The sequence below is a fragment of the Ursus maritimus genome, unplaced genomic scaffold, assembly GCF_017311325.1.
Source record: "Ursus maritimus isolate PB19 unplaced genomic scaffold, ASM1731132v1 scaffold_11, whole genome shotgun sequence".
In the NCBI taxonomy this organism is placed as follows: domain Eukaryota; kingdom Metazoa; phylum Chordata; class Mammalia; order Carnivora; family Ursidae; genus Ursus; species Ursus maritimus.
The window spans coordinates 21,659,382-21,673,077 of record NW_024423453.1 but is presented as its reverse complement, the minus strand read 5'-3'; the positions used below and the strand labels follow the sequence as shown (position 1 = coordinate 21,673,077).

General features: G+C 32.3%; 1 protein-coding gene across 6 annotated transcripts in view; it reads left to right on the top strand.

Moving 5' to 3' along the window:
* The window catches only part of SCLT1 (sodium channel and clathrin linker 1), a 193,217-nt gene that overhangs the window by 15,760 nt on the left and 163,761 nt on the right, over positions 1-13,696 (top strand). For all 6 annotated transcript variants that reach the window (XR_570736.2, XM_040626301.1, XM_008699737.2 and 3 more), the window contains 3 exons: positions 5,660-5,718; positions 6,558-6,630; positions 10,335-10,390. Coding sequence is in view for 5 of the 6 variants with exons in the window: in XM_040626301.1 (XP_040482235.1) it covers positions 5,660-5,718; positions 6,558-6,630; positions 10,335-10,390 (188 nt within the window). In the remaining variant the exon portion in view is untranslated. The remainder of the gene's footprint in view (positions 1-5,659; positions 5,719-6,557; positions 6,631-10,334; positions 10,391-13,696) is intronic.

Sequence of the window (13,696 nt, the reverse complement as noted above, 5' to 3'; positions counted from 1 at the left end):
TGTTCCACAAATGAGTGAAACCATATGATAATTGTCTTTCTCTGCTTGACTTATTTCACTTAGCATAATCTCCTCCAGTCCCGTCCACGTTGCTGCAGATGTTGTGTAATCATTCTTTCTGATGGCTGAGTAATATTCCATTGTATATATGGACCACATCTTCTTAATCCATTCGTCTGTTGAAGGGCATCTCGGCTCCTTCCACAATTTAGCTTTTGTGGACAATGATGCTATGAACATTGGGGTGCATATGGCCCTTCTCTTTACTACGTCTGTATCTTTGGGGTAAATACCCAGTAGTGCAATGGCTGGATCATAGGGTAGCTCAATTTTTAACTTTTTAAGGGACCTCCACACTGTTTTCCAAAGTGGTTGTGCCAATTTGCATTCCCACCAACAGTGTAAGAGGGATGCCCTTTCTCCACATCCTCTCCAACATTTGTTGTTTCCTGCCTTGTCAATTTTTGCCATTCTAACTGGCGTAAGGTGGTATCTCAGTGTGGCTTTGATTTGAATTTCCCTGATGGCTAATGATTTTGAAAATTTTTTATGTGTCTGTTAGCCATTTGTATGTCTTCATTGGAAAAGTGTCTGTTCATATCTTCTGCCCATTTTTTGATTTGATTATTTGTTTCCCATGTATTGAGTTTGAGAAGTTCCTTATAGATCTTGGATACCAGCCTTTTACCTGTAGTGTCATTTGCAAATATCTTCTCCCATTCCGTGGATTGCCTCTTAGTTTTTTTGACTGTTTCCTTTGCTGTGTAGAAGCTTTTTATCTTAATGAAGTCCCAGAAGTTCATTTTTGCTTTTGTTTTCTTGTGTTTGGAGACGTGTATTGACATTCTTTCTGTGATACACTCTCACCATCATCTCAGGAAGTCATTTTGGGATCAAAATAAATAGAAATTAATTGTAGAGTATCCATTATTCAAGATATATAAAATTCTCCATATGTTTATTTAGTATAGTTTGTTTAAATTTTGTTTTAGAGAATATAAAAGGAATATTTATAAATGCTTTTATTTTTTTTTTGATGAGCATAGCTTAATGGATAGGATTGTTAGTGTTGTACACCTAAGCTAATATGATGTTGTATGTCAATTTTATTTCAATTAAAATATATAAACATAAATATATATAAATGTATAAATACATATATATATAAATGCTTTTTTAAAAAGATTTTATTTAAGTATCTCTACACCCAGCATCGGGCTCAACCCCGAGATCAGGAGTCACACACTCTACCAAGTGAGCCAGTCAGGTGACCCTATATAAATGCTTTTATAGTCAATTTCAATCTTATTCTCCCAACTTGATTTTTTCCACTAGGTCTTGAATCATGAAGTCACACGGTCTTTTATTCTAAAAGTTTTGCGTGCTAGCAAGTGGGAAAGGTTTGCTGAATCTATATTTTTATTGTTTTGAATATTTTTCTTATGTTTTGATTTATTATGTTTATCTCTATAATCATGTAATTTTTTGTAAGAATTTATTATGTTAGTCACCTTACAGTGTATCCTTAGTTTTTGATGTAATGTTCTATGATTCATTATTTGCGTATAACACCCAGTGCACCATGCAATATATAATCATGTAATTTTTATTATTTGGATATTGGTCATTTATTCTTATATTAGTATTTCCTTAGCAACTATCATTAGAAAACAGTTTCAGTGCAGTGTCTTTATAGAATTCAGTTTAGTATATATTGAGCACCTCCTCTATGTAAAGCACTATGCAATGAGCTTTAGTAATATGAAAATGTATATAATAAATTACCATTTCACAGGAACCTAAAGACTAATAAAAATATGGGTTGAGACAAATGTTAAATAACTAGGTATAAAGCATATTATTCATATCTTAATCTTAAAGCCAAATGCAGGTATCAGGGAAAAAGGAGATCATTTTCCTTGGAGAGATCAGGGAAAGTTTCCTGAAGGATGCAACATGTCTGATGGGTACTGAAAAGTAGGTAAGATTTCTAAAGAACTTCAGTGGGAGCTAAAAGAAAGGGTAGTGGAGAGCATTGCAGTTGGACCCAATGGCATGATGAGAAGCAAAAGGAGGTGAGAAAGTGGGGGTTGTATTTAGGGAGTAAAATATACTTCATTTTTTATACTGTGTTTGACATATACGAGAGAAGTAATGGAAAACAACATTAGGAAGGGTAGGTTGTTTGTATCTACATTGTAGAGTGCCTTAAATGGTTAAGTTGAGGAGTTTGGATTTAATTTAGTAAACACTAGGCAATTACTAAATGTTGTTTAGAAGAGTGATAAAGTAGAGTGAAACATAATAAGAATAACAATTAGGAAACTTATAATTGATGGGTGGGAGGTTAATGAAGGCTTGAATTATTTTGTAGAATGCCATCCATCTCCCAACTATTAGTCATAACATTGGTAGTTGACTTGATTTTTATAAAAATTCCTAAGAAATTTGAGAAATAATATTTTTAAGGTTTGAACTAAGTTATCCCAAGATGTTTAACTTTTAAACAGTTGAAAGTTAAAATATCACTTGTCCATTAATTATTTAAATAATTTAATAACTATGTTTAATAGTCTAAGAGAATTAAGTAAATCCTTCTCTGAAATTATATTGACTACTGAATGCATTTATTCTTTAATCTATCAGGATTCTCTCTGGAAGGTTACCTTTTTTGTCTAATTCATCTTACAGTCCTGGATCCATGTCAACATGTCTGTTGAGGCTGTATATTTTGAGAACTAAGCCTTTCCATGTTGGTTGAATGCTCATAACACATACCTTGGTTAGCCAATAGATTTTCCCCCATATTAAGAAAAAAGAAATTAAAAAAAAAATAAAGAACAAAGATTTATTAAGAGTTTTCTACATGTCAGACATTATGCTAAACACTTTGCATATATTATTCCTTTATTTAAATTTATCTCAAACATACATCAAAGTGCGGAAGATGCTAAAACTAATATCTGTGTAGCTACCACACAATTGTATGCATTTTTAACTTTTTGCCATGTTTATTTCCAGTCCTTTTTTTTTTTAAGAAATAAAACATCGCAAAAACTCTGTACCTCTTGTCCATTTCCTTCTATCCCTTCCTAGTGATAATCATTAGTGTTTTTCGATAGTATACATTCTCCAATACTTTTACTATATATGTTCATATCTGAAATCATCTTATTGTATCGTTTGGCAAGTTTAAAAGCTTTTATAAATGATGTCATACTGTATGTATCTGACTGCAAACTTGCTTTTTTTTTGCTCAACATTATTTTTAAGAATTTGATACACATATTACAAGTTCATGCATTATAACTGCTGTCCACTACATTCCACTGTATTATTAGACCACAAGTTACCCATTCTCCTATTGAAGGACATTTAGATTTTGTCCAATTCTTACATTTTGCAGTAATGTTTAAGCACATTGTTAAACATGTCTCCATATATACATCTGAGAGGTTTTTTAGAATGTATACCTACAATTGGAGTTTTCTCATCTTCAGGTTTGCTAGAAATTGTCAGAGGTGGTTGCACTAGTTTTCATTCCCATTATGGTGTATCAGAGTGCTCCTTGTATAACATTCTTCTGAGCCATTGGTGGTGGTGTCAGACGTTTTGGTCAGTGTGATTGGTGTAAAATGATATCTCACTGTTGTTTTATTTATATTTCCCTAATTATTAATAAGGTTGTGCTTGCTTTTATTTGTCTGATCTCAGATTTCCTCTTTATTTTGCCTGTTAATACTCTTTGTTCACTGACACATGTGAAAAGTTCTCAATTTGTGGGTTTTCATTTATCTTGTTATATGCTTTATAAGAGTGGAAAAGTTTTAATATAGTCAAATGTGTCAATGTTTTATTGCATCTTAAGTCCTTCACTGCATAAATGTGCTTTTCATATTTAAGTCTTTAATCAATCTGGAATTTATTAATGTGTATTATGTAGGAAGGATGTCTGGTTTTCCCTATATGAATAACTTCTAGAAGTAACCTATTTGCTTTTGTGATGTCCATAGTGATACCTTGTTAATTCCTTGAACTACTTATGAGATCCTGTTGTATTACTTTCATTTAGCCTATTGATGGACATTTTATCTATTATTACAGTAAAAGCTGCACTGAACATGTACATTTCCATGTGTTTGAGTATTTATTCATACTAGATAGTAAGTTTTTGGTCATGCTATGAATGTTGCTGGCCTTTTAACTTTGCTTATGGTACTTTCAGCTGCATAGAAGCTTTAAATTTGGATGTTGTAAGATACTCAGTCTTTGTGTTCATAGATTTTACTGCTGGTGTCTTCCAGCTAGAAAATGTATTTTGAGTGGAAGTATTATTCACTGCTTGGTATATTGATAAATAAAACAAACAAAAGTCTCCGCATTTTTGGAACTTAAGAAAGCTTTCTCTATCCCAAGGTCAAAAATGTGTTTTCTTTCAATAATTGTTAAATATTTTTTAAAACATTTGGATCTTTATCTGTAATTTATTTTTCCATTTGGTACTGGTGGAATCTAATTTTATTTTGTTACCTAACACTGTTACTTAAAAGCAATATTTTGTCTATTCAGTTATAATTCCACTTCTTTTATATACCATGTTTCTATAAATTTTTAAATCTTATTTCTGGATTTCCTATACTCTTCTGTTTGTTATTGTGTCTGTGCCATAGTGTTTTAATTACTCTAGCATTAACAATGTTTTGATATGTAGTAGGGCAAGTCTTTTCTCTTTTCTCTTTTCCCTCCCCCCCTTTTGGGGGGTGGGCAGGCTAGCATGGCTATTGTTGTACATTTATTCATTCATAGGAACTGTAAAATCTGTTTAAGATAAAGTTTGATAAATTAGCCTATTGGAATTTTTTTTTGGAATTGCAGTGAATTTTAAAGAATTAATATATTTACAGTATTGACCGTTCACATATCATGAATGATATAGTACCGTTTATTTATATCTTCTTTTATGTTCTTCAGTAAAGTTGATTTTTCAGTTAAGTTATTGCAACTTTTTTTTATGTTTTTTTATTCTCAAGTACTACCCTTTGTTACAGTAGTGAATAGGGTATTATTTCCTTTTACATTTTCAAACTGTTGCTGGCATTTGGGAAAACTGTTCTGTTAATCTTTTATCTGATAACTTAGTGTATTCTATTATTAGACCTAATAATTGGTAGTTTATACATAGGTATATGGTCTAGGTAAATGGTCAAATGTCTGTAAATAATAATAGTGTTGTGTCTTCTTTTCAACCTTTAAATTTTGAACTCTCTACCCTGGTTCCAAGGACTAGAACCTCTAGTACAGTGTTGAAGTTATCAGTAATAGTGAGCAGACTTATACTGCATTTAATGCAGTGCTTTTGATGTTTTACCATGAAAGATAGTAATTGATGTAGGTTTCTGGTAGATATTCTTTATCAAGTTGAGAAAATTCTTCCTATTTCAAGTTTGCCAAGAGTTTTTATTATGCATGGATGTTAAAATTTAGCAAATAAACTTTCAACATCAATTTAGATGATTACTTGTTTCTCTTTGTCTTTTTAAATTGCATTAGATTTTCTAAGGTTATAAAATTTTTAATTGTATTTAATTTTAAACTACTGCCAATTTTGGGCTTGGATGATGTGAGAAAACATTTTAAGATGCAATATTCTCTGTTATAGAAAGCTGGCTTCAAAGGAGATGGAGATGACACATTAGAAAACACAATAGTTGATCAAAGGTAAGGTTGAGTTACCAGAAAAATATTATTTTCTTAAGTATGCTTATTATTATTGAAATGATTCCTTTAGTATTAGGATTGTTTATTTCATAGTCTGATATAATTAGATTTAAATGTTGAGTATGCAAGGGAGAAAAAAAGCCAGCATTGTAATCTATAAGAGTAGCCTCAACTGGGGTGATTTTATCTTCCTCTTATTCGTAACCTCCTCTGGAGCTTCTAGAAACCGCCCTCAAATGTGGAGGGCTAAGAGAGACTGAAGGAAGAGGCAGACCACTCCAGATTGGGGAGTGGCAGATTTATTAAGCAATAGAACCTATTTATGAGGCTTGTCTTGGGAGGATGCAAGACAACTAGATGTCCTCATCTGCCTGCTATAATCTTTAAAGTTTATATAGAAGCTTTAACTTGTTTCAGTCACATATGCAGGAAGCCTTAACTGGATTCACTTACATACCCAGTATAGATAGCTTCAGTATCACATTACTATCTTAAGTCTGTATCCTTGCAGCTGCTTCTGGGAGTGGGGAAGGCAAGCAGAACATATATTCCAAGAACAGGGGCAGGTGTGAGTAGCCTCCAATTGCCCAGGTTCAGCCCAAGGATCAACTGGCAGTTGTTTTCTTCATGAACTCCTTCATTACCTTCCCTCCCTCAATATTTGACAGTATCTGGAGATATACTAATTGAGCTAAGATTGAAAACAGGAAAAAGGCAAAGTATTGATTGCTGTGGATACATTTAACATAAAAATGTTATGTTCAAATTTAATTTACATATTATACATTAACCTATATTAAACAATATGCCATTTTTTAAATTATGTATTTTTTCTTTAGCTTTTTAGCTCCTCTTATTATTGAGTATGATAAGCATCTAGAAGAGCTAACTGGGCAGCTGAAGTATTATCAGGTATGAAATCATAGTTATCAAGCTTTTTATAATATTCAATAAAAAACAGAAAATACACTCTTTTCAAAAACATTGATGAAGAATAAAATATTTAGCTTTAACTCATCAATTCTTGGCTGTCTGTGAGAGAGAGAGAAAGAGAGAGTGTGTGTGTATGTTTAAAGATTATCTTCAGTTTTGTTTTTTTAATCCAGTGTTTCCTTGCTCCTGATATCTCCCAGGAAGATCTCTTAGATGCCTAAAGTTCTAAAAACTCATTATTATATGCTTATATCTTTGTTTTTCCCCCAGGGAGACCCAAAACCATCTCATACTTTTAGACCTTTCTCTTCATCCTCATTCTACCTGAATTTCCCATTATTTGGAGAATGGATTTTTCACCCAGTTTCAAACATTATGTCCATCAGATTTTAGATGGATTTGATCAATTTCTAATATAGACTTAAGCTATGGCAGCTTTTGTCTGAAATCCTCTTAGTAATGAAGGTTTATCTTAGGAGTGAACAGAGTGAAGAAACTGAGGACACTTCTATATCCTAGAATTTCTAAGATTAGGATATATAACAGGCTTATCAATAACTAGAATAATAGCACAACATTGTTCAGGATACAGTCTGAGTTTCAATGATTGACATTTTTAGAATATACCTAATATTTATAATCTGTTTCTTTGATTTTAAAATGTTTTTTACATTTTCCTCCCAAACTTTGGCCTTTCTGATTGTTGGATAACCATACAAAAGAAGCATTTGTTAGAGAGATGCTATATGTCTCAAGCTAAGCCCACCAGAAGGTGATAAAATTCTTTTCTTAGAGTTTGAATATGCTCCTCATTGTGTTTGGTTTAGATACCAATCCCTATATCAGTTCAGTTGGGTAGCAAGGTTGACTTAATTTAATGCAAATGAAAGAAAGTATAGCAACATTATATAAAAAAAAAACACCTTAAGACTGATTTCCTCAGAAGGGAGCTGTAAATGTGGCAAACACTAAGAGCTCTATTTATATCTCTGTCTTGTCTTCAGGCAGGGACAGCAAGAGATCCTACCATATGCTTCGAAGTCTATTGCATAATAAACCCTCAATTTTTGATGGATGAATAAAAACCAGGGCTTATTAGAACAAGATGATTAGATCTAGCTTAACAATCTCCTATTTATAAATTAATGGATTGACTAAAAGTATTTTATTAAAAGAACACATAATACTTACATCTTCTAAAAGTAAATTAGGTTTTCCATTGCATTTGAAATTATTTATACTTTCATTTCCAGGATTAATCCTCTAATATATAAAATTACAAAGTGATCCTATAGACCCAAATTTCAAAAACAAGCATTTCTTTAAATTGCAGTTCCTGTTTTATTGTAAGTTAGTTAGGTGTTTTCCTAGTCTTTACTATGTGCTTTTTTTTTTCTAAGCCTGTCGTCATTTAAGTTTGAACCCAACCATAGTAATGTCTTTTAATCTTTCTAATTGACAATTAAAGAGCAACAGAAAGCTCTCTTCTGCACAAATGGCATTTTGCTTTTATTTTACAGCTAGTGAGTTTAAACTTTCTGCTGAATTCACTCAGAATTGCTATAATGACATGTGGTTTGATTGTTATAAAATGGGATAACTAGTTATCGTGAATTAAACTTTTAAATTTTTAATTTTTTTTAATCTATCTGATTTATATATTTCTTTAATCAGCTATTTTACTAAGGTGTTTAACTTCATTTTCTCATTTAGCATTCTCAATCTGTGATTATTGCATTAATTACAAGAGAGAGAAAACTGTAGCAGAAAGCCAGCCCAAGGGTCTATAACAAGAGTAGTTGCTACTTTTAGAGTGCAAAAAAAGATGCTGACAGACACACCTAAGAACAGTTGCTCACATAGATATTACTGATTAGAACTAGTTCTTAGGATTTATTGACCCAATAAAAAAATAGTTTATCTTGAAAGCAAGAAAAGTATCGCTATAGTTCTCTATATGAAAAATTTTCTTCAAAAAATGTAAATAAGGGAAAATTTGATAATATGAGGGTACTGCTAAGGTTTTGTTTCCTTCCAACTATTAAATATTTTGAAGTATTTTACAGTTAAGAATCTTTAGTGTGACCATAATGATTCACCTTTTAAACCTGGCTATTGTATATATATTCTAATTATTTGAGTAATTTGAATAAATATTTTTTAAGATACACCAGCATTTTTGCAACTTTTAAAGATCTTGCAAGATTTTGCAACTTTTAAGATAAGTTTTTTTTTTTAATGATAAGAATCAGGATAATTCTACAATAAAATCCAGACCTCTTAGTTAGCATGGCATTCAAGACCTGCTGTCTGCCTTTCAGTTTTCTTTCACCACATCCTCAATGTATAGTTACTTCTCAATTATCTGAAAGTGAATTCGTTCATTTTGGTTTAATTGTGATTCGTTCACAGCAAGGACCTGGGAAAGGTTCACCTTTCCCAAAGCCAGCTTTGTATTTAGAGTTGGCTGTTAATGATTTCCTAGACTAAGCTGCCACCAGCTTCTCTGGTTGAAAGGGAGGCAGAAGGGCTTGGAGCATTGCCTATTCCACCCTTCCCTTGCCAGGTTCACTCCAGGCTTGGCTCCTCTTCTTTAGCCTACGATACCCAATCAAGACTAATGGACATATCATGAGTTGATTGCAGTTTTGTTTTAAGTGCAATTTTACATGGCCTCCTTCCTGCTCTCCCCTTGCCCATTTACTCTCATGAGAGCTGACAACCATTCCTGTGTTCTAATATTTTTTGCCTCTTTGCTTTTACACATATTTCTCCCTACTTGAAATGCCTTTCCTTTCCTGTTGAAATTTTACAATACCTTTATCTCCTCAGAGAGAATTAATCATACCAAGTTCATTCTCTTTATAATATATATTTTATTCTCATTTGTGTTTTAATTAGTGATTCTTTTTTTTCTCCATTTTTCCTATTAAAGTATATGTTAGTGACAATGTAGGTTTACCATAGCAACCGTGTATTGTATGGAAAGTTTAGACAGTTAATGCAGGTGGCAAATAGGAGACTGAGTGAATTATTTCTAAAGAAGATCTCTATTTTCTTTTTCACCATTAACATTTTACTTTTTCAAATACAAGCCCTTATATGGGCTTCAACTAAACTAAAGTGAATTAAGAATACATTCAGTGTATGGGGATCGTCTGGTATTTTTCATAGTGACATACTGAGGAATATCTCTCATCTGTTTTTTTATAAATATCTATAAATCATAGGATTGCATTTGTAAATATTTCTCAGTGTGTCATATAAATATTTTCTTTGTATTTGTTTCAAAATGAATGTTTTATTACGTTCTGTGTATCATTGAAATATCCGTATTTACTAGTGCTTATTAGAAGTAAAGAATCGTTTCTTGGGGCTCCTGGGTGGCACAGCTGTTAAGCGTCTGCCTTCACCTCAGGGCGTGATCCAGCGTTCTGGGATCAAGCCCCGTATCAGGCTCTGCCGCTGGGAGCCTGCTTCTTCCTCTCCCACTCCCCCTGCTTGTGTTCTCTCTCTTGCTGGCTGTCTCTCTCTCTGTCAAATAAATAAAATCTTTAAAAAAAAAAAAAAGAATTGTTTCTTATCAGTAGCCTAGTGCCATATAATCTGACTGCTTGCATAGGAATGGATTAGGATTAATAGAGACCTGTCTGCAAAATGTATTCCATATTTTAATCTTTCAGAAAGAGATGGGCGAGATGAAACTACAACTTGAAAATGTCGTCAAGGAAAATGAAAGGTAGATCAATTAACTGTTGATTCTTTTATTGTTATCCTAGGTAACTTTTATTGTTGTTATTTGATATTTCATTCATATAGTATACTGGTTATGACTGCAGACTCTGGAGCCTGATTTCCTGTTTGATTCCTAGGTCCATTACTTAGTAGCTGTGCGGCCTTAGACAATTACTTAACCTCTTTGTGCTTTAGTTTTCTCATCTATGAGTTAGAAATAATAACTTATTTCCTAGGGCTGACCGTAAGGGGAAATAGGGCACATAATAAACACTTTATAAATATTAGCAATCATTAATAGTATAGTTATTTTAATCATGTATGTTATGAAACATACTGATAAAACAAAAACTGTCAACCCACCATCCAGTTAAGAGCTAAAAAGCTTACCAATACTGGTACATCTACCCATGTTTTCCTTCCCTATTCTATTCCTCTCCTGCCATCTTCCAGATATTAACCCTTTCTTGAATTTTGTGTTTATCATTCCCTTTGTAAACTTTTTAATAGGTGTGTGTATCCCTAACAATATATTATTCAGTTTTGTATATTTATAAATTATATAAAGATAGTATCATTTAGTCTTCTGGGACTTTTTTTTCTACTCAGTATCATGCACAAACAAGTACAGGAGTTTCAAGGGATAATCTTGCTGGGTCATAGATTATGTAAATATTCAGTTTTACAATATAATGCCAACTTAATTTCCAAAGTGGCTGTACCAATTTACATTCCCACCTGTGATGTTTATGAGTTCTTACTGATCTGTATGTTTTTATCAGCACTTAGTCTTACCAGGTTTCTTAATTTTTGTTATTTTGAGTCTTAAATGGTTTTTCATTGTGGTTATAATTTAACATTTCCCTGAATACTAATATGGTTAACCATTTTTAATATGTTTATTTACCCATGTGATTTTCTTTTCTCATTAAATGCTTGTTCATTTCTTTTTCCCATTTTTTATTTACCTTTTCCTTATTAAATTGTCAAAGTACTTTATATACTCTGTATTCTGAATATTTGTTGGTGTGCCGATCTGTGTCAATGCAATAATAATACTGTAAACAGTAACCATTGTAGAAATTTCAGAGAGGAAGGGATTTAGTCACTTACATATATGCACTACTAGATCCTTGGTTTTAGGATCATAACTTAGGGGCTGTGATCTTGAGGTCAGGAATTTACGGCACTGCCACCATCTCTGTTGCTACTCATACAGCATCATTTCCATAAAGCTGGAGACTTGCCATTGGAAAGCAAGGCACAGGGTATTCTCTGTAAGAGACCCTCATGTCTATCCAATTTTGCTTGCTATCTGTCATACCAATAGAAAAATATTCTCAGCTCACTTCTGTTTTCCATATCCCCCTCAAGTGCTTCTCACTGGTGAAACTTTAATCCCACCCACAACTCCAGCAACAAGGACCTCTGGAAATAAATTTTTAGACTTCCAGCCACTGTGGTAGAGGCTGGAAGATGAAAAGGGATGGGAATGAATAATGTTGCTAGAGTACCATACAACTAGCTAGACAATAGGTGTTTCATATATCTGTTCCTAGGTTATGATATATTTCATGAAAAGAGTTTTCTATTTTGTTTCTAATCTTAAGGTAGTTGAATCCATCTTTTTTCTTATAGTTGTTATTCTTTGTGTCTCTAACAAATCCTCTCTCAACCTGTGATCATAGAGATCTCCTATTTTCGGCTAAAAATGTTTAAAGTTTTATTCTATTTCAAGTTTCTTAACTTTAACTTTTAAAGATCATGCAACTGGGCTGAAATCTGATATATCTTTTGTTGATGACTTCTGTAACTAGACCAAAAGGTAAAATAAATTTTTTTAGTTCTAAATTCATTTAAAACATGGGCTCTTTTAAAGCTAGCATTCTGTGTATGCATTTTGCTGTGTTATATAGCAGTTTCCTTTTTTTGTTAATTTATTTTAGTGTAATGCATGTTGTTCTTTAGAATAATCCAGAACTCCCATGGAATTTGTATGTCTTGCTTTTGACTATTTTGTCATCTTCTCCCTTCCATTTTAAAAAATACGTTTCACTATTTCTCCTCTTCTCTAATTTCTGAAAGCTTCATATGTTTAAGCTACTAATGTTGGCTGAAGTGTAAAATAAATCTTTTAATTGGATTTTCAATTTTTATTTCTTTTTCCCCCATGGAAATTTTTCTAATGTTAACTTTTTATGATTTACTGTTCTTCCTCAAAAAAGTTATTTAATAAGCTATGCTATTCCTAGTAAAGAACATTGCTAAGATTTTTGAATCACCAATATATGTAGATTAAGCTTGTATTTTAATGTAATGGGGATAGAAAAGTTATTATATGGTTGTGATAATCATTTTGTTTCCTATATTTGATTCCACATACTTACTTCCTTTCATGTCCAGGTCTTTTTAAGCCAGTCTTTTAAAAATCTGCCTTCACCTATTTAACAGTAATGTGGTCATGTCTCATGAATGTATTTATTCCTAGTACAATAGGAAAGTGGGAAAAAATGGATTCTGAGCTTATTAAAAAAAGGCACTTTTAGTAACTTGAAAATGTTCTCAGGTTTTAAAGTGAATTCTGCTTACTGTGTTTTTAGGGCAAGATCCTACCTTTATGTGTTGCAGTTAAGAACTGCAAAATCAAGAGAGTTTATAATTTTTAAGGAAAATATCTTTAATATGTTTACATGATGAGTTCTGAATAATGGAAGCTAGCAGTGACATGGATTATATAGTAGTATGCAGTTCTACCCTATTGGGTTTTGGAAACATTTTAATATTTACATTTTTATATGAGTGGATATAATGTGGGAATTGACTACATATAGGAAATAATGAAGTCATTTTAAATCAGGCTAAGGAAGAGGTGAAAAAATACTTTCCTTCCTCCCATTTTTAAGTCTGCTCCTTGAAATTTTTTTGAAATTAGCTTATGTTGAGAATATAGTGTTTTATATTTTGTTTGGTACTTTTTTTTTTCTGTAATACCATCTTTTCTCGTCAAAACTTACCAGAGGAAGGAAATTAGGTAAGATAATTAAATGCAGGATTATATGTACAGCACTTTCTGGCACTAAATACTAATTTTTGTTGTTTGTTACATTATTATTCGGGCTATAGAAGACATCCTTTGTTGCCTCCATAAGAGCCATTTTTATTTCTTTCATTCAGCTCTGATTTTGTTCCAGTGTCAATGTGCTCAGGGGAGATGAGCTGCTTCCACAATTTTAAGTGATAGGTCTTTTATTTAAACTAGTTTGAATATCTTTTTGCCAGGGATTGGTCTAAGAATGAACACGGGACCCTA